The sequence below is a fragment of the Marmota marmota genome, unplaced genomic scaffold, assembly GCF_001458135.2.
Source record: "Marmota marmota marmota unplaced genomic scaffold, marMar, whole genome shotgun sequence".
Classification (NCBI taxonomy): Eukaryota; Metazoa; Chordata; class Mammalia; order Rodentia; family Sciuridae; genus Marmota; species Marmota marmota.
The window spans coordinates 14723412-14743605 of NW_026000019.1; the positions used below are offsets into that span (position 1 = coordinate 14723412).

General features: G+C 35.1%; 1 protein-coding gene across 11 annotated transcripts in view; it reads right to left on the reverse strand.

The window, feature by feature from the left end:
- Rasal2 (RAS protein activator like 2) overlaps window positions 1-20194 on the reverse strand; it is a 338051-nt gene that overhangs the window by 21824 nt on the left and 296033 nt on the right. For 9 of the 11 annotated variants that reach the window (XM_048809957.1, XM_048809956.1, XM_048809959.1 and 6 more), the window contains 6 exons: window positions 17762-17906; window positions 10921-11065; window positions 8790-9026; window positions 6278-6479; window positions 4030-4229; window positions 2440-3301 (listed from right to left, as the gene is read on the reverse strand). In XM_048809957.1, coding sequence (XP_048665914.1) covers window positions 2440-3301; window positions 4030-4229; window positions 6278-6479; window positions 8790-9026; window positions 10921-11065; window positions 17762-17906 — 1791 coding nt within the window. The remainder of the gene's footprint in view (window positions 1-2439; window positions 3302-4029; window positions 4230-6277; window positions 6480-8789; window positions 9027-10920; window positions 11066-17761; window positions 17907-20194) is intronic. The other 2 variants (XM_015491761.2, XM_048809955.1) reach the window with 1 other exon arrangement.

Genomic DNA, 20194 nt, shown 5'->3' on the forward strand with positions numbered 1-20194 from the left:
TTGTATCAACATACAAAGATGTTGTGTCTGCCGATAACTAAAAAATAAATATAAAAGAAATAAAAAAATAAAATAAAGTTTGGGTTTAAAAAAAAATGTGCTGATTATATAGAACTTTAGAAGATTCATGGGAGTGAGATGAGAAACACAAGCAAGAAATGGCAAGATAAGCAATGCAATGAGTAAGGATATAAGTTCAAAAGAATGAACCATCTGGGTAGAAAAAGTCTTAGAAAAAACCCAGAAACCTGAACAACCAAAATCCAGTGATTTATTCTTCAACTGATGTGACAGTGGAAGTTACCAGCACGAAGATGAATATCTAAAGCTGTTCTAGGTGATCTCATTGTGGCTGTAATCCACTTCATGTCAACACATCACAGATATTCCCTAACTCCTTAATGATTGTGGCACAGAAATTAATTTTTAAATTGTTTTTTGGAGATAGTACGCAATTCCATCTCTCATGCATCCAGACAGCCTTATATTTACTCACAGGAACATTTATTCTACGCTTATGTGAATGGTACGTTTTCCTATAGTAAAAATATTGTATGGAACAACTGGTTCTAGCCAAACACACAAAAGGCTACTGAATTATATTATTCATAAACAATCAGCCTGAGTCATGGGCCCTGGGAATTGAGGACTACATGATTCAGGAAGAATGAATGGGTGGGCAGAATTTTAATCTTTCTTTTCTTTCTAGGGCTGGACCTAAGTCAACTTAAAAAACAAAACAAAACAAAACAAAAACAAAAACCACGACAGATCTTTCCATGTCCTTTCCCTGTCTGCCAATCTTATGTCCTATCTCATCCTTAGTGTCCTCTTGAACTCTAAACCTCCAAGTAGATGTTTGCTTTCACATGGTATTCCGTTTCTAAAATTACTTATCTTTCTGTTCTTCCCCTAATACATACTCACATTGTTAAAAGTAGTTGATATCAACTAGAAGCTAGCACAAAAGCAAGGTAAAAAAACCTAATTCACAAAAAAGTGTAAATGATTGATAGCCTTCTAACATAAAATTATGTTTATGTGAATACATGTGTGTATAAATACACATACATTTATATATAAAGGTATGTACATTATATATATATAAAGGATATATAGGAATATATGTATTTTTCCTTTTGTTTAGACAAAAATGTCTATTAAATCAAATGAATTGGTGAAAATTTGGAAAATATAACAAAATAAAAATGAAAAATTTAAGACTGAAGAAAAACTTTATTATTCAAGAAAGAATGATCGAGTAGGAGGTTCTGCCCAGAAAGTGTGCTCCTCAGCATTAGCCTAAGTTGGTCATGCTTTTTTCACCCCCCTCCTCTGCTTCTGATGTTCTATTTATTTCTTCTTTAAATAATTAGTGATGTAAGGGCAAGAGGCTCTGATCACAGCAGAGTGAAGGTAGAAACTGCCCAATTAGTATGTGCCTACCCATAAAAATGCAAATATATGGGAGAGATACTTTGGGATTTTATTTAAGTCTCCTTGCCCAGTTATTTTGCTGCATAAAAATTTTTGTCATATAATTCTTTTAATCACATACTCTTCAGTACTTATAAAATATAATTAGGTTTCAAATAATCCAATGATTTTATCTAAAAATATTTTTTAGATAAAAAATAGTTACACACACCTTTAAGCTTATTAATTCATTTCAAAGGGTAAAATATATACTGGTGCCTCAAAATGTAAGGAAGAAATGATGAAATTCTTAGCAAACAAATAAGAAAAAAACTTGAAAACTCATATTAAGATTGGTGTGACACTAACTGGGCTTAACAGTAACACAAGGGAGCTGCAAATGTTTAGAATACCTGTCAACTGCTTGTGTTTCTCTTTTTACCCTTTTTTACTTTGTCTCTACAGGGGTTTAGTTGTTTATTTTTCTAGCCACTTCCAGGAAAAGGCAAATGGGACTTGGTATTTCTATAGGGAATTGGGGGGTGAAGTGAGGAGTAGTTACTTAAAATTCTCAGCTCAAAAGGTAAAATTTAATTCTCAAAGCTTAAGGAAAAAAAATTAAGAAGGAATAATTTCCAGATTTTTACAACATATATTATGGTTGATTTCACCTGTAGATTTCCTAGTTTAAATGTGTACTTATTCATTTAACATTGTAGATCTGTTCTAAGTGCAAAATGAGGTAGCTGCTCTGCTGCTTGTAGAAAAGGAAAGGCCTCCTGAGTGTTTGTTAGAGAGTCTCCTAAGGGTAATGAGTCAAACCACATTTTGCTGTCTCACCTAACCAGAAACCTCCCAAACTTGTCATTTCCTCCTTCCATTTAAAGGTTGCAGAAAATATTCTTAAGGAGAGATCTTGTTAATAATGGGATTTGCTGATAATCCCCCTCCCCTATTGATTTACATATAAAGTCCAAGATTTGCACCAAGTAGAAGCCAAACCACTTCAGTATGTGTCCCTACCTGCTGTGTCTGTTGTCTCTGAATTGCTCTCACTTTGGGAACAGGGCTCTCTCTGGAGGAAGAAGACTGCTGCCGGGACCGGCTCCCATTCTGCACAGGTTCAGCCACCAGGGCTGCAGATGCCACTGACATGCTCCCGGTACTACGTAAGGATGCACTGTGTGGCAGGGATGGGGGTGCTTTGGCTCGGGCACCTAACCCGGCCTGGTCCATTTTCCGGATTTGGGCCTGCCCAGTACTGTTTTGACGTGGCAGAGCAAGAGGTATGTGTCTGTCTGGCATTGTGTGCCGCCGGGAGAAATCTTCACTCTGAGTGCTACGTTTGGTAAAATCTTCCATGCTGCTATTGCTGGGTCCACTGAGTTTGAAGTCTTCACTGTTACTTTGGCTTCTAGAACTGGCAGTGCTTAGGTTCTCCAAACTGGAATCTACAGAGGCCTTTGGCATTGCTGGAATTGGGTTATTGAGGTGATAGACAGGGTTCTGGAATGACAAGGGCTGGAGACTTCCTGGTTGGTTCAAGGCTGGGTGCAGGGGCCTTCTTACTTGGGGGGCACTCTGGGGAGTGCTCTGAGTTTCCCGCAGTTGTTTGATGCTGGCCACCTGGGTTATGGAAAGCTGACTTCCTGTCAAGCGCATAGGCACATCAAGCATGATAGATGCATGCTCCACCTGAGCAGCATGAGTGTCCTGGAGGTCCATGAGGGAGATGCTCCGACCATTAGGAAGGCTGCTTTCCTTTTCATCCTTTTCAGAATAAGTCATACTCTGGGAGGAGGCCTGCTGAACAAGAAGTAATGTTTTGCCTCTGAAATAGCTGTCTGTATTTTCCTGGCTTGGAGATTTTAGTTTATGCAAGTCACTGTGGATAAGGAAAGGATCCTGGGTTACTCTTGAGAGCAAATTCAACATAGTTAAGATTCTTTAATTTTGGAAACTTTTCTGAAGTTTTAGAAGCTCAATATGGATACCTAAACTTTCTTTAGAAATTCAGGTTTCATCATTACAATTCTTAGAATAAAATCTAGCATTTTTACTTTTTCTTTAAAGGTAGAGAATAATACCCCATCACAATCTTTAGTTTTTACTAGAATTCCAATAATAATCCACTTGGATTTAAATCCTCCAATTTATACTTAGTTCCATTTAAACCTTCAAGAGAAGCAGCTGTGAGTAGACAACCAAAGGGTCCCTGCTAAAGGAACAAACCTTGCCAATTCGGAATAGAAGTCTAAGCAACAATGTTGTATGTACCTGTCTAGTTGACACAATCAGCTATAAAATGGCTTTAACTGATGGTCTTTCAGAGTTTTGAGTGCTATACCACACAAAAACATCAATTTCATAAAATCCCTAATCTTCCATAAAGCACGATATAGATTTTGAATGCATTTACTGAACATAACTCTATACTATCATTCTAAAAAATGTTATCCTATCTTGTGCTTTATAACAATTGGATTTATCTCAAATGATTTTCTTTAATTGCTTATAAACTTATTGCAAATTCAACAAATGAGTCAAAAGAGATTTCTGCTAAATTTAAACATTATCTTTTTCTGAGAGTAGTACAAACCCTCTTTTGCATACCTGTCAGTGGGGTCTTCAAATATTTTCTGCAGCCCAGAGGAGAGGCTTCCACTGACGTTTGGACTAGAGTTATGCTCAGCGAAGCGTCTCAGTTGCTGTTGTATTGGCGTAGGATTAGTCAGGGACTTGGTAATATCAGCAAGAACACGAGGAAGAGGACCCAGTTTTGCCACGGTTGCCTGTAGGAAGGAATTTTCACCCTGATTGGATAATAAGCATTGTGACATCCACCACAGATTGTTTTTGGGACAACGATGCCCATTGATTGGAGGGGTGTAGGTTGAGGGAAGGGTAGGTATTTGCGTATGGGAGTGGTAGGTTCATAATGCATTGTTATGGAGCAGCAAAATCATGGCGTCGAGATGAATGGAGGAGGCGAAACAAGGTGCAGCAGACATTGAGGAAAGAAAGGAAATAGAAATTAGGATTATGCAAATAAAAAGTCATGCTCAAAATAATCAAACTATTGCCATTCCGACTAAAGTAAGCATGCAAAGCAAACTGAATCTTTGGGTAGCTAACAGACCAAGGTGGGGAAGGGGAGGGGAGGAACCAAACACCTTCTAACCAAAAGGAACTTTGAGACCAGAGGACTGGCTAGTGTGATGAAACTTCCAAAGAAAAAGGATCATGTGAGAAAAGAAACTCATGCTGACATACAAGATGCTGCATACAGGGATCCAGAGCACTGCAGGACATGCAGTTAGTTGATACTGCCATCCTCTATCCTAGTCAATCTTGGGAACCCTGACCCATTCCCAGCTGTTTCCATTAATAATGTAATTTCCTTTTTATTTAAACAATGAATAGGGCAAATTCTGTCTATGAGATATTTACTTTTTAAACAGAGACTAAAAAGGAGAAAGTATGTTTATGTATCAAAGCCTGTTAAAAAGCCTTTTTTTTTTTTTAAAATTTATTTATTTATTTATTTTTTTAAATTTTTTATTGTGGGTTGTTCAAAACATTACCAATTTCTTGACATATCATATTCCACACTTTGATAAAAAAAGCCTTTGATCTTGAATAAGTCAGGACTATTCACAAGATAACCATATATGCAATGAAGTTATTCAATAAAGAAAAATTTTTCAGTATTTGCTTTATCTATCTCAATCTTTTTTTTTTTTCTTTAGGGAATTTTTCTCATGGGGTCTTATGGGACCATCTCAACTGTTAGTTTTACATGGCTGCCTTTGGGTGTTCTTTATCTTCTCAACATTCAATAGACTTTTCTGAATGAATTTAATGAATGCCTCTGAAGAATCTCTTTACTTGCTGAATAATGATGAACCATGATTCATAATAAAGAAATTTACCCTGAACAGAGCTGCAACTTAAAATATAGCTTGCATTTCTAAAAATGAAGAATAGGTTCTTGAGAGTATGGAATGGTTTATTGTCTTCTAAACGTTTTAAGCACCAGTGGACACACTCCCATTTATATTTCCTCGGGAAAATGATCTTTGTTAGTAGGTTTTATTCCTCTCTAATTGTTATTAATATAACATTTCTATAATTAATAGGAAAATGGAGGAAAACAATTCATTACAGAAAAATAACTTTGTTTTTTATAATTACTCTAACATAGTACTAAACTGTTTTCTACTATAAGCCTGTTCTTTTTTTGTCAAATTCCAGAAGAAAGAAAATGATTGGCATGCTTTACATTTACTTATTAATAGAATATTAACACATAATAACATTCTTTCTGTCAGAAAATAATAATAGATTTATATATTCTTAATTCATATCTGTAGAAAAAATAGGATTTTCATACCCCATAAGACTCAGCATTAATAACTATAAACTTAAACTTGTAGAATAAAAAAATTTTTCATAGGTAAAGCTATAAACATGATAAACAGCATTTTCTATGTCTGTCCTTTTGTTAGAAATTACTAGAATGAAATTTCATATCATCTTATACATGATAAGGATGTATGTACCAATATTTTCTATTAATTTCTAGGCAAGTTTCAGATATGTATTATATATGAATTTATAGAAATATATTTCATTAACTCAGTTAATTATTTTAAAAATGTTAATGATTTCATTATTTTCTAGAATTTCACGGCTGCAGATCACAATATTTGCTCAGCAATGATAACCATTTGCTTTCTGATATCTAGGGCAAAAGGTTGCTTTCAATTAGCAGAAAGGGTAGTGCTCTCATTCCAGAATTCAGATGCACCGAACAGATGCACTATCTCCCAGTTCCCATCACTCATCCAGCCTACTTTACCTTATCAAGTTGGGAAACTACTTCCCACAGTAAGGAATGCAAAACTGAAAGCTCTCGGCCCAGATCAATGTAACCATCAAAGCCTGGGGTGTTTGAGATGGTGTCTGGATTAGAAATCTCCAAGAGAAAGCGCTTCATTCCACCCCATTCATGTTCTAAAAAATCATTCATGAATGCCATGTATTCCTCTTTGTTACCAAACCTGACGCAGAGAGTGAGAAAATGAGAAAGAAAAGAGAGATGATCATTTTAAGTTGACTTTATACAGAGTTATAAAAATTTAAAAAATTGTAGAGATAACAACTCATTTTGTTTTTCTGTAAATGAGAGTACTAAAATATATTTTTCTTTTTTTTTTTTTTAAGTGGTACTGGGGATGATAGAACACAGGTCCTCCAACATGCTAGGAAAGTGAACTATCACTAAGTTACATCCCCTGCAGCCCTAAAAAATCTAGTTTCTTAATATTTAATATATACCAAAAAACTGAATAGCTTTCTATTCTCACTATAGGGTTAAGCCTAGACTCATTTCCCCCTGCTCTGGTATTTAAAGCTCTCTATGATATAGCCCTTATTTATCGACTAAATGTTCACCAGTGTAAATTTTAATATTGATTGTTTCTTCAAAGTTTCCTAAATACATTATACAGTATTTCACTTCTTCCCCCTTATCCATGGTATTTAGTACAAGACCTTCAATGAATGCCTGAAACTGTGAGTAGTGCAGAACCCTATATATACTATGCTTTCCCCCACACATACATAACTATGATAAACTTTCACCTTTTCACTTAAACACAGCCTCTATAGCTTCTCTTTAGCATCTCTGAATTTCTAACATCAAAACTCTTGTTCTGTTAAGTAAAATAAGGTTACTTGAACACAAGCACTATGATACTTCGACAATCTGACAGCCAAGATGGTTACTAACAACAAGTTGGTAGCAAATACAACATGAATACACGGAACAAAGGTATGATTCATGCCCTGTGTGAGACAGAGCTGGACAGCATGACATCTTCTTATGCTACTCAAAATGGCATTTAATTTTAAACTTACTATTTCTGAAATCTTTAATTTAATATTTTTGAATCATGGGTGACCATGGGTAAAACTAAAACCTTGGAAAGCAAAATCTTGGATAAGGAGAAACTACTTATTCTTTTTCTTCTTTAAGCCTTTGGTTGTGTTCATTATTTCTACTAAATAGGTTCTAGCTATCTTCGGAGACTATTTAAGTCTATAAAAAAACTTGTTCAAAAATAATCTAGAAATAATTTTTTTATCAGAATTAGCTCAAATATGGGTAAGTATGTTATATTTCTGCTTTGGCTTATATATACAGGGTACACAAAATTAAAATAGTGGACTTATAAAAAAATCACAATTTATACTAAAAAAATCCTGTTTCATTAAAGTTTTAATTATTTTCTTCAACATACTACTAATAGAAACTTGTTTTTAAGCCTTAATATTAAATACATCTATGATCAATTTTGCAAGTGTGAATTCTTTTCCAGTTATTTTTAAAACTTATTTTCAATAAATTATAAAACAATACAAACTTACTGAAGAAAAAGTTAAAAACAATGAAAAATGTTTCATTTTTCTTTCTTCAGAAAGATAAATTATGGGTACATCCATTTACCTACTAAAACATATCTGCTATTTACATTTAAGTACAATTATAGTCTCCTAACTTTTTAAATTTTTTTTTTAAAAAAGGTTAAAATACACAATGAACACTATATATCTTTCATCTACATTAACCAAATGTTAAAATTTTGTCAAATTTGCTTTCACTCTTCTCTATATATATATTATGCTATTTTTTTGAACTGTTTTAAACTAAGTTATAGACATTATCACCTCTGAATACTTAGCATCATTTTATTCAGAAAAAAGGAGTATCTCTACATAAGCCAATGCCATCTTCATACTAAAACTTTAAAAACATGATTTATGAATCATCTACAGTCCATATTTAAATTCTACCAATTGTCCCCCAAATAATGTTTACAGATTTTTTTTCAATTTAAAATCCAAGTTTTGGTCTGGGACTGTGGCTCAGCAGTAGCACACTTGCCTTGCATGTGTGAGGTACTGGGTTTGATTCTCAATACCATGTAAAAATAAATAAAAATTCATCTTACTGTTCCTTCCTTAGATTCTTGTGTTTTCATATTGCTAGAATTATAACATATGTATCATGTTATATATCGTCCTTTTTTTTAGTACTTTTCACTTAATTTTATCTTCAACATTTTCCATATTTTTGTTCTTTGAAAACAATGTTTTAAGTGCCTATGAATATTTCACTGAATGTGTATACCATGGTTATTTAATATTTACTTCCAATTTTTTGCTGTTTTTCAATTTTTATTGATAACAAAAAAATCTGGTAATAGGGAGTAATGAGGCTCATCAGTCTGATCCAAATTTTAGGACTCATGTTATTTTTTTTAAAACCATGTGTTTTTAGAGTGGTTATGGTAGGTAGCATCACCTACTTGGCAAAGTTGGCCAGGTTCTGAATGACCTTGGCAATAAGAGTTAGAGTCCGAGATGTACGGTCATCAGGATACTCTTGCATAAGGTTGAAGAGACTGGGAGACATAATGGCTGGGCAAAGAAAACGGAGAAACAATGAGGCACTAATGAGCCGCTCACTGATGTCTTGCTTGCCGCGGTTCAGGCACTGCTGTTTCCATGATGCAAACACTTCTTTCAATTCACGAGGGAAAACACTGGGGAAGGAAAAAAAAAATCAAAAACCTCTAAATACGAAAATACCATAACCCATGAAAGCACAAATGATCCCACTCTGACTCAGCCCACCTCTGTATTACAGTCAGGCTATAGGAAGACCTAGGAGAGACGCAAAGATGAGGATCTGCCCAATTCATGGCAGAGAGGTGGTGAGGAAATCACAGAAAACCAGATGGAGACTGGAAACTGGAAACTACAAAACTCTGAATTAATGTATATTTAGTTTTGCAAAAAGGGTAAATGTCATGAGACTCCTGATGAAACCATCTAGTTTAGTACAGCTTACTGTGATTTCTCTAAAGATTGTTCATCAAAAATCTTCCACAATCTCACCAATTTCTGGGGGTACAGCAATGACTAAAATTCATGAACACAGCTATTCAAGATTAGAAAAGCTAGAAAGCTAGAAAAATACTTTGGGTTTTAGAGGATGTAGAATTAAAATTATGGGAAAGATTATATAGATAGTTCAAAAGTACTTCGCTTATGAACTGTTAGAAGAAAGGAAATAAACATTTTTATTTATATACATTTATCAAATTATCCCCAAACCAGCAAGACAAACATCAGTGCCCACATTCCTCAATCTCAAAATTGGCCATTCTGAATACTTATTTTTTCTATAATTGAAATTTTTATTACTATAAAATTTTAATATTTTCTGCATTTGAATTTAGTCTTTATCCATTTTGTGGAAAGTGGCTGTTTTTAATAACTCATGCTATTTATATTTTACAGATTTAGGCAAACATAAATCTCCACTTCTAAACTTTATAATTGAGATCTGAGTTTCTTTCAACAAAAACAACAAAAAGGTAAACTGTGCATTGTATTTTGGTTTTCTTTAACAGTTCTTTATTAAAGAAGAGTGGAGCTTTCAAGGATCCTTCTATTACTTGAGGTTCAGGCTAGTTATAACAATTCTTAAAGGTGTGCAATAATTCTTACAAAATCAATAGGAAACAATTTTTATATCAAAATTGTTAGCACTAAGGTAAATGAAAGCTTTTAAAAACTGTGAGGTCTGCTGAAGCATACCATCCTGGATGGGTATTTAAACTCCCAGTGAAGCACAGTGTACTAGGTGGTCAGCATCCTTCTAGTTATTTGTTTTCTTCTTCTAATTTTAACCTTGAGATAGCACCGGAGAGGTCAAATGTTAACCCTTCAAGAAACTCCAGAAGGCCTTCTTCTGTCCTATTTTCTATGCCTCAAGAGCAACTAGCAAAATGATGTTTATTTTAATGGTTGAACCCTTTGTACACTCCCCTTCAAGAAGTAATATTTCTCGTAGGCTGTGGTGGTGCATGCCTATAATCCCAGTGACATGGATGTAGAGACAGGGGGATTGCAAATTCAAGGCTGGCCTCAGCAACTTGGCAAGGCCCTGTCTCAAAATAAAACATATAAAAAGGACTAGAGACAGAGCTCAGTGGTGAAGTGCCCCCAGGTTCAACTTCAAATCCCAGCACCAAAAAAGAAAAAAAAATGTTTCTCAGCATTTGCTTCTCAATGGTTATCATTAGTGTCCATGGATTGAACTAGGATCTGTTTTTCTCTTGTGTTCCCCAATGTTCCTCTCCCCAAATCCCTTTCTTTTCAATATTCATGCATTCTCAGTGGGCAAAGACATCAATGCAAATTTAACATTAATCATGTTTGTGTGCTAAGGACACACAGATTTTTCAGTAAAATTAATTGTGGCAAAGCTGAAAATAAAAAAGGAGAATATCTGCTTAAAATGGAGATTTATATTTTAGGAATATATTAAGGTAACTTTCAATTTTTCCCTTAAGTCCTCCCTTTGTGATGACTTTTATATGAAGAAATTTAAGTTCCACGAGCAAGGGTCTACCATGGACACCAGCTCACCAGTACGAGTTGATGATCTTGCAGAAAGCCAGTTCACAGCACATTTTTAGGTTGCTTTGATGGTCTATCAGTTCACTAGATGAACATTTGCTAGGGTCCACTTCACAGTTCTCATCCGATTCATACAAAGCTTTGATGAACTCCCCTATTTGAGGAGAAAAGATGACAGAAAATATAACTATATTTAGTATCTTCCTGAATAGGATAAAAGGATTTAGGATTTCTGTCCTAAAATCTATAATGGGATTTTTTTTTTCCTCAGACTTCATATGGGAAGCACAAAAGACTGCTCACAAAAGTTCACTGTTTTGGAACCTAATAGTTCTCATATCCCACATACCACGTTTATTTTCTTTAACCTGGAAGTAGAATAATAGCAACTACTAACATCATCAATATAGTATTTATAAAAATAGTAACAATATGACTTTAAACAAGGTAGTTATCTTTTACTAGAACCCACAAATAAATTAGCACAAACCTGTAATTTGTTATAAGGCTACCTTTACCAGAGAAACTAATTATCGTAGAAAAACAACCCGAGCCAGATTGAATAGCCCACCTAAGTAAGGTCCTAGGGGCCATGTGGGTGCCAAGTCTAACCCTAACCCTAACTCCAACCCCACAGAGGTAAGTGAGGCTCTCTAGACCTATTTCTTATAATGGGGACAGTCATTTAATCTGGCACAAATTATAGCAGGTCCCTTTTTATATACCCTAATGTTTTTCCACAGAAATTTAGCTTAGAAGCCCTTATACAACCTATCCCATATAAAGCTACACCTAGTATTCTCCAAAAGAACAAATCATTACCTTACCTGTTCATCCTTTACTACATACCATACCTGTATGCTTCTAGTGTTCCAAATTTTATACTGTTTTGTGCTTATTTATTCATTTCTGTCTCATTTCTAGAATGAATACGCTTGGAGGTTAAGAACAAGCTTCGAATCATGTTCAAATCCCTATCACCTTGAATAGCTCTTGAAGCATTCTAATTTTAACTTTGAGATAGCACTGGAGAGGTCAAATGTTAACCCTGCATGAAACTCCAGAAGGCCTTCTGGAGCTCAATAAACATTTTTTTTGGGGGGGGTGTACTGGGGACACTCGACCACTGAGCCACATCCTCAGTCCTTTTTGATATTTTATTTAGGGACAGGGTCTTGCTGAGTTGCTGAAGCTGGCTCTGACCTCACGATCCTCCTGCCTTAGCCTCCCCAGCTGCTGGGATTACAGGCATACACGACAGGGCCTAATTTCAAAAAACATTTATCAGAGATGGCAGGATGTATTCTGGTTTTCTTTAACAGGTCTTTATTAAAGAGTGGAGCTTTCAAGGATCCTTCTATTATTTGAGGTTCAGGTTAGTTATAACACTTCTTAAAGGTGAGCAATAATTCCTACCAAATCAAGTAGCAGTAGCAATAGGAAACATTTTTATATCAAAATTGTTAGTACTAAGGTAAATGAAAGCTTTTAAAAATAGCTATGACAGGATGGGAAATGAAAATTTGGAAGAAACATGCTTAGAGAATAAGAAGCAAACTGATATTCAGAAAAGGTGGTGGTGAGAGACAGAGGTTTAATTTCATTTTGTTACATATGGATTTCCAATTTTCCTAGCTCCATTTGTTGAGGAGGCTATTTTTTCTTCAATGTATGTTTTTGGTGTCTTTTTCTAGTATGAGATAATTGTATTTATGTGGATTTGTCTCTGTGTCTTCTATTTTGTATCACTGATCTACATGTCTATTTTGGTACCAACACCAGGCTATTTTTGTTAGTATTGCTCTGTAGTATAGTTTAGGGTCTGGTATTGAGATGCCTCTTGCTTCACTCTTCTTGTTAAGAATTGCTTTGGCTATTCTGGATATTACCCTGTCCACAAATCAACTCAAAAGTGGATCAAAGACATGAGAATGGAGACCCTATGTCTAATACAAGAAAAAGTAGGCCCAAATCTTCATCATGTTGGCTTAGGACCTGACTTCCTTAACAAGACTCCTAAAGTACAAGAAGTAAAATCAAGATCCCATAAATGGGATAGATTCAAACTAAAAAGCTTCTTCTCAGCAAAGGAAACAATCAATAAGATGACGAGAGAACCTACAAAATGGAAAAAATCTTTACCACACACACACATCAGATAGGGCATTAATCTCCAGAATATATAAAGAACTCAATAAATTCAATACCAAAAAACCAAATAACCCAATCAATAAATGGGCTAAGGAACTGAAAAGACACTTTATAGAAGAAGAAATACAATCGATCAAAAAATGTTCATTGGGTTGGGGTTGTGGCTCAATAGTAGAGCGGTTGCCTAGCATGTGTGAGGTACTGGGTTCAATTCTCAGCACCACATAAAAATAAATAAAATAAAGGTCAATCAACAACTAAAAAAAACTTAAAAAATGTTTATCATCTCTAGCAATTAGAGAAATGCAAATCAAAACTAAGATTCCATCTCCCTCTAGTCAGAATGGCAATTACCAAAAATACAAGCAATAATAAATGTTGGTGAGGAAGTGGGAAAAAACATACACTCATTCATTGCTGGTGGGACTGCAAATTAGTAAACCACTATGGAAAGCACTATGGAGATACCTCAGAAAACTTGGAATGGAATCACCACTTGGCCCAGCTACCTATCCCACTCTTCGGTTTATACCCAAAGGATTTAAAATCAGCATACTAGAGTGATGTAGCCACATCAATATCTATAGCAGTTCAATTCACAATAGCTAAACTATGGAACCAACCTAGATGCCCTTCAACAGATGAATGGATAAAGAAAATGGTACGTATATACAATGGAATACTACTCAGCCTTAAAGAAGAATAAAATTATAGCATTTGCAGGTAAATGGATGAAACTAGAGAATATCATGCTAAGTGAAATAAGCCAATCCCCCAAAACCACAAGCCAAATGTTTTCTCTGACAAGTGGATGCTGATCCATGGTGGGGCAAGGGGATAGGAAAGAAACTTTGGTTTGTGTTGAGGGGTATGAGGGATATGGGGCTGTAGAGATTGGAAGGATGGTAAATGAGACAGACATTTATTACCCTATTTACATGTATGATTACACTACTGGAGTGACTCTGCACCATGTACAGCCAGAGGAATGAGAAGTTGTGCTCCATTTGTGTAAAATATGTCAAAATGAATTCATGTATAACTAATTAGAACAAATAAAAAAAAAATAAAAAATAAAAGGTGGTAGCACATAGAAAAAGTAAAGGCTTTGCAGCCAGACACATTTGGGATCAAAATCCTGGATCCACTACTTAGACAAGTAAGCCTTGAAAATAATCAGAGCCTAACTAGGTGCTTAGGTTGTTTAAATGTAAGTTTGTGTCCAGAATGTTCTATGACGTGTTCTTTATGAAAAGCATTAACTATTACCTAGCACTAACATTTCATGTGTTAGGAATAGGTTAAAAGGTATGGATATAGAAATCTGCTTTTATCAATTTTCACCAGGGTGAAAATTGGACCTTTTGAGGGACTTATTTCATGTGTCTCACAGATGGTATTTCCTGTGTGTCATAGGACACCAACATGAATCACTTCAATCCAGTAGGTAAAGGGGGTTAACAGATGGAAGATTTAAACCTAAATGAGGCAGAGACCATGCAGTAAAGAGTAATGCTTTTATTCAGATAAATGAAGGCAGGCTAAAGAACAGGTTGACTGGCAATATCAATTCTCTCTGAGAATTTTTCAAAGACAGATGCATCTATTTTTTTGTTCAAGGTGTATGAAATATAACAAAACTTTGGGAAGAAGACAATCCAACCCCTGTTTTGAATAGGTTGCCAATTGTTTCTGTTTATGTTCTTAGAAGCAGCAGCCATTTTCAGCAACCTGTTTCTTAGATAACAGGTAAGGTAGCAGAGATCTTGGAGGGGTTACCTGAATTTCTTCCCGTGTTTACTGAACTATTTTCATGCCTCATTGAGTTAATCAGATATTTAATTATTCACTGTCATATCAAAGGACTTGTATCCACAATTCAATTTGGAAATTATTTCACTCAGAAATCCTGTCCCACATTGATTTTTAGAATATGAATATCTGATTTCAAAGGAGGTAGTCAATAAATTTCACCCCTATGTCCTTTGAATGGAGAATATTGTTTGAGGTGTCTCGTTGTTGATTTGTATAAGACAACAGAAATTAAAGTGAACCATGACATATAATTTATGATTGTAATAAGCTCTTTATGTAAATGAGACTAATAATCTTTCAGTACCTTTCCTAATGTCAGTGAAAATCCATCTATTCCTCTCATCAATTACTATTAGACCTTAAACTGCAGTATGCAACTAGAGTTGAAGATAAGTAGGAATGCTCTCTACTGTTATCTAGGACTTAGTGTTTCCCTGGTTTTCTTTCTTTGGCATTCTCTCTCTGATCTTTTGGATTCTTCTTCTTTCTTCTACACCATAAACCCAGAGATCTGTGCACTGTGAGATCTGTCTTTGGCTCATGTGTTTTCCTGCTCTGGTAACCTCATAGATTCATTTTTCCCCTTCACATGGGTAAGTTAGGTCCAAATTTCCAACAGCTAGCTAGACAGATGTCCTGGCTTGCTTTCTTACCTAAAATCCCTGAGATTTCCTACCAGAACTTCAAATAACAGTTCCTCTCTTCCAAACCAACTATTTCTATAATTTCTGTTAAGAAATCTCATCATACCCCCCCACATTCTCAAAGGTCCAGAATTCTAGATAACACTTGATCCTTCTTACTTCCTACTTTTCCATGAACTGAAAAAGCTGCCAAGTTCTATCAGTTCAACTTTAACATTTCTCATATCCATCTTTTCTCTATTATTATTTGCAGAGATTGCCTCATTACAATCTCTTTATTTCTTGCCTTGCTTATTACAATGGCTTCTTATAGTTTTTAAAATATTTTTATTTTAGTTGTACACAATACGTTTATTTTGTTTATTTATTTTTATGTGGTGTTGAGGTTTGAACCCAGGGTTTCGCACATGCTAGGCAAGTGCTCTACCGCTGAGCCACAACCCCAGCCCCAGGCTTCTTAACTGATTTCTGCATTCAGTTGCTTTCTTTGTCAATCCATCTTACATTAATTTCATTGAAATTAATCTTACATTAATTAATCTTACATTAATTTCATTGAAAATAACATACTCAAAACTTTCAGTTGCTTTCTAATGATTCCTACAAAATAAAAATCTTTAATTAGGATCTGAAAATACTGGCTCTAATTATTTTCTAATTGTTTGTTGTTGTTCACTTATCTCTTTCATGTCCTTTTGCCACTTAATGGTTTATTCTGTAATGCCTGATTCTTTCACCTCTTTTTTTTTTGGTACTGGGGATTGAACCCAGCAGTGCTTTACCACTGAGCTATATCCACATTCCTTTTTTATTTTTTATTTTGAGACAGCTAAATTGCTGAGGCTGGACTCAAACTTGCAATGCTTCTGCCTCAGTGCCTCAGCTTCCCAGAAGCTGAGATTATTGGCTTATGTCACTACGTCCAACTCTCTTATCTCTCTTTTTGTTCATGCAGTCCCCTCAACCTCCCATGCTAATCCCTGTCATTGCTCTTGCCCAAAGTATGTTTACAACCTTCCTACCATTCTAGGTATACACACACCATAAGGGAAAGTTTACATTCTGTCAAGTTGAAATTAATTTTAAAAAATTATTTGAGAAAACAGGATTTCTCTTTCTTTGGTTACTGGGAAAACTCTTATTTCCTATATTGTAAGATCCTTAAGAACAAGAATCTCCAGTCACCAACATACCTTTACTAAGTGTAACAGAAATGCGGCACCAGAAATGCGGCTAGTGCAAATTAAAATTTTCAGTAACTGTAAACTATTCACTGAATTTCAGAATATGAAGACTATAAGATCCCTCATCAATAATTTCTACATTGATTAGTTAAGTTATATTTGAATACACTGGGTTATATAAAATATGCTGTTTATTTAACCTGCTTCTCTTTATTCTTTTTATATTAAGACTACTAGAAAATTTAAAATTACTCCAAAAATGAATATATAACATCACTCACATATGGCTCACTTCATGGTTCTATAGGCCACCAATGGTACACACCACAGAGCCCAGACGGTGCCCTACTTCTAATAGTTAATGACTGAGTTCATGACCAAGTCTGAAATAAGTGAGCAGCCAAGTCAATAAGAGCTAATGATTGGACAAAAATCTGTTATGTTAAAAAAAAATCCACCTGGGTGTGGTGGTGGAACATTTATAATCCCAGTGACTCAAGCTGAGATAGGAGGATCATAAGTTCGAGGCCAAAGTGGATAATTTAGTGAGATCTTGTCTCAAAAAAGAAAACAAAACAAAACAGAGGGTTGGGAGGTAGCTCAGTGTAGGGCACCACTGGGTTCAAGCCCCAGTAGCACAAAAAATAAGCCAACAAGCAACAACAACAGAAAATTCTAGACCTTGAAGTCAGAAATTTGGAACTATAGGCTGGCAAGAGTTTCTTCAGTTTTGATTAGAGGTTTGTTATGCATGATAACAAATGTTAGGCTAACTCTTTTAAGAATTAGGTAATATATTTGTACTATGATTTAAAACTCACCACTTGGGGGAAATAGGCCACTAATATTGTTATATGTAAAAATCAGGAACTTAGCTGCATATACAGAAGGGCTATTTCCACCCATACTGTAATAAACTGTTTTCCCGAAGAGACTTCTCACAGCTGAAACTAAAACCTTAAAACTCTAGTTAGCTAAACTAAATAATTTATCTCATGAGGGTGAAATAAGTTAAAACTAAAAGGGAAAGAAAACAGATATTTTCCTTTTCCATACCCAGTGCATCATGAAGATACTGTTGTCCCACTAATTTGAGGTATTCCTCAATGGATTTGGTGGCAATGGTGTTCTCTCTGAAGATCAAAACATCGTGCTCTCCACAACGATCCACCTCAGACATCACCAAGTCGGTCAGAAAATCCTGGAAGAATAATGTTCAATCAGGCAGAAAGTAACTGAATAAATAATATACATTAGAAGAGACTAGCAAAATATCTGACATCCTGGAATGCAGCTCTAAAACTTAAGCTACCAGATTCACTGAAAAGAAAAAAGGCACTCAGGAGAAAAATCTTACGTATCACTACCCCTAAGTTTAGAATTTCTTCAGAGATTTTCCATTGTACTTTTGAAAAAGGTCATAATTCTAAATGCAGTCTGTCAGTGTCTATATTTCCTGGTATCTATTTTCCAGCCTCATCTACCAGGAATCTCTACATTCTGTTCCAGCATTAGCATCAGGGGCCTTTTCTTTCTCTTCTCTTCTCTTCTCTCTCTCTCTTTAAGGTCCATTCATAACACCAAATCTTTCTAAATATAATGTTCTCTTTTCACCACAAAGCCTTACAAATGCTGTTCTCAGTTCTGCTCCACTCTCACCCCCTTTGTCACAGAGCTAATTCCTGGGATCCTTGGGCTCTTAGTTTACACATCATTTCCTCAGTGAAGACTTCCCTGACCAACACTGCTCCTACGCTTCCACTAATCAGGTCTCCTTGCTCCACACTCCTATAGTAAGTGCTACGTATCTTTTTGTCCTCTGTACTTCTCATTGCAATCTCACATTTATTTCTGTAATCATATGTTTTCATATGATTCATGTTTTCCTCAGAAAACTGCAAGCCCCAAGAGGCCAAGGATAGGGTCTATTTTTGTTCACCACCATATCTCTAGCACCTAACAGTTTGTGACACATAACAAATGTTCAACATATAACGTCAAATTGGCTCACAGTATCAACATGGAATTTCTTTTTTTTTTTTTAATTTATTTTTATTTTTTTTTTTGGCGGACACAACTTGTTTGTTTGTATGTGGTGCTGAGGATCGAACCCGGGCCGCACGCATGCCAGGCTAGCGCGCTACGGCTTGAGCCACATCCCCAGCCCCAACATGGAATTTCTTGAATTCATCACTTGAACTCACTTTCTAGGCTAACTACCCATATGTCTGCCCAATCACCCATTCACCCACCCATCTACCCATCCATCCATTCATTCATCCATCCATCCATTCAGAAGGGCATGAGAAGAAATAAAGCCCTGAAATAACAGTCTCTTCCTTCCTCAACAGTCTTAAAAGAACCTAATGCAAAATTCAGTGTTTATTATTGTTCAGTTGGAAATGTGATAACATCAAATATTTTAAATGTTAATATTTTGAGGATATTTCAAGGGCTCCCAATCAAAAGAGGGAATATGCTGATATATAAAATTAGACATTTTAAACATTAATGCAATTTATTCTGGAGCAGGTCAACAATATATCAAGAATGGTGAACTTAGGAATCACCTTTAAAATTTATGGTAAGGGGCAAAATGAACTTTTAATGATGATGGCAACATTCTGTGTCTTGATTAGGTGGTAGTTTCAATAGGTACATAATCTGTCAAAACTCACAGAACTTCTGCACTTAAAATGGGTGTCATTTATTGTATATAAATTGTATATTATTTGTTTAAAAAAATCTCATGTACATCTTGAACCTTCAGCAACTAAGAAGTAGAAAGAATAGATCCATAAAATTTCTGACTCAAAATTTCAATGACACCTCACCTCAACTCTTAAACGTTTTTTTAACAACAGAAAGATCAACATTTTGAATCAGTAAATTTAACCATAAAAATTATAATCAGCAAGAAGATAATCAGTTAAGAAACTAAATATCTAACATATTGATACATTCTGACTTATATCAAGAAATTTTAATTGCACTTTATTTTACTGTTTGGTTCTAAATAAATCACTGTAGGAGTGAACATCTATGGATTTAAAATATAATCTTACCATGACCAGTTTGCTTATAATACCTTGGAGACTCAGCCCAATTAAGATTTAAAGGTCGAATAACATAAATGTGACCGATAAGTCAAAGACTCCATTAACTGGTTGTTGTTCTTACAATTAGCATATTTCTTTTTTTTTTTTTTTTTTGACTTTTACTTTTGTATGGGATAAAATGAGATAAGGCTATTATGAAACAGCCACCAACTGTATAACATCCCTTGGTATTTTTATCCCAAATGAAGATTTTAATCCCATGAGTACTCTTTTTTTTTTTTTTTATTGTGGGTTGTTCAAAACATTACAAATTTCTTGACATATCATATTCCACACTTTGATTCAAGTGGGTTATGAACTCCCACCTTCACCCCATACACAGATTGCAGAATCACATCAGTTACACATCCATTGATTTACATATTGCCAT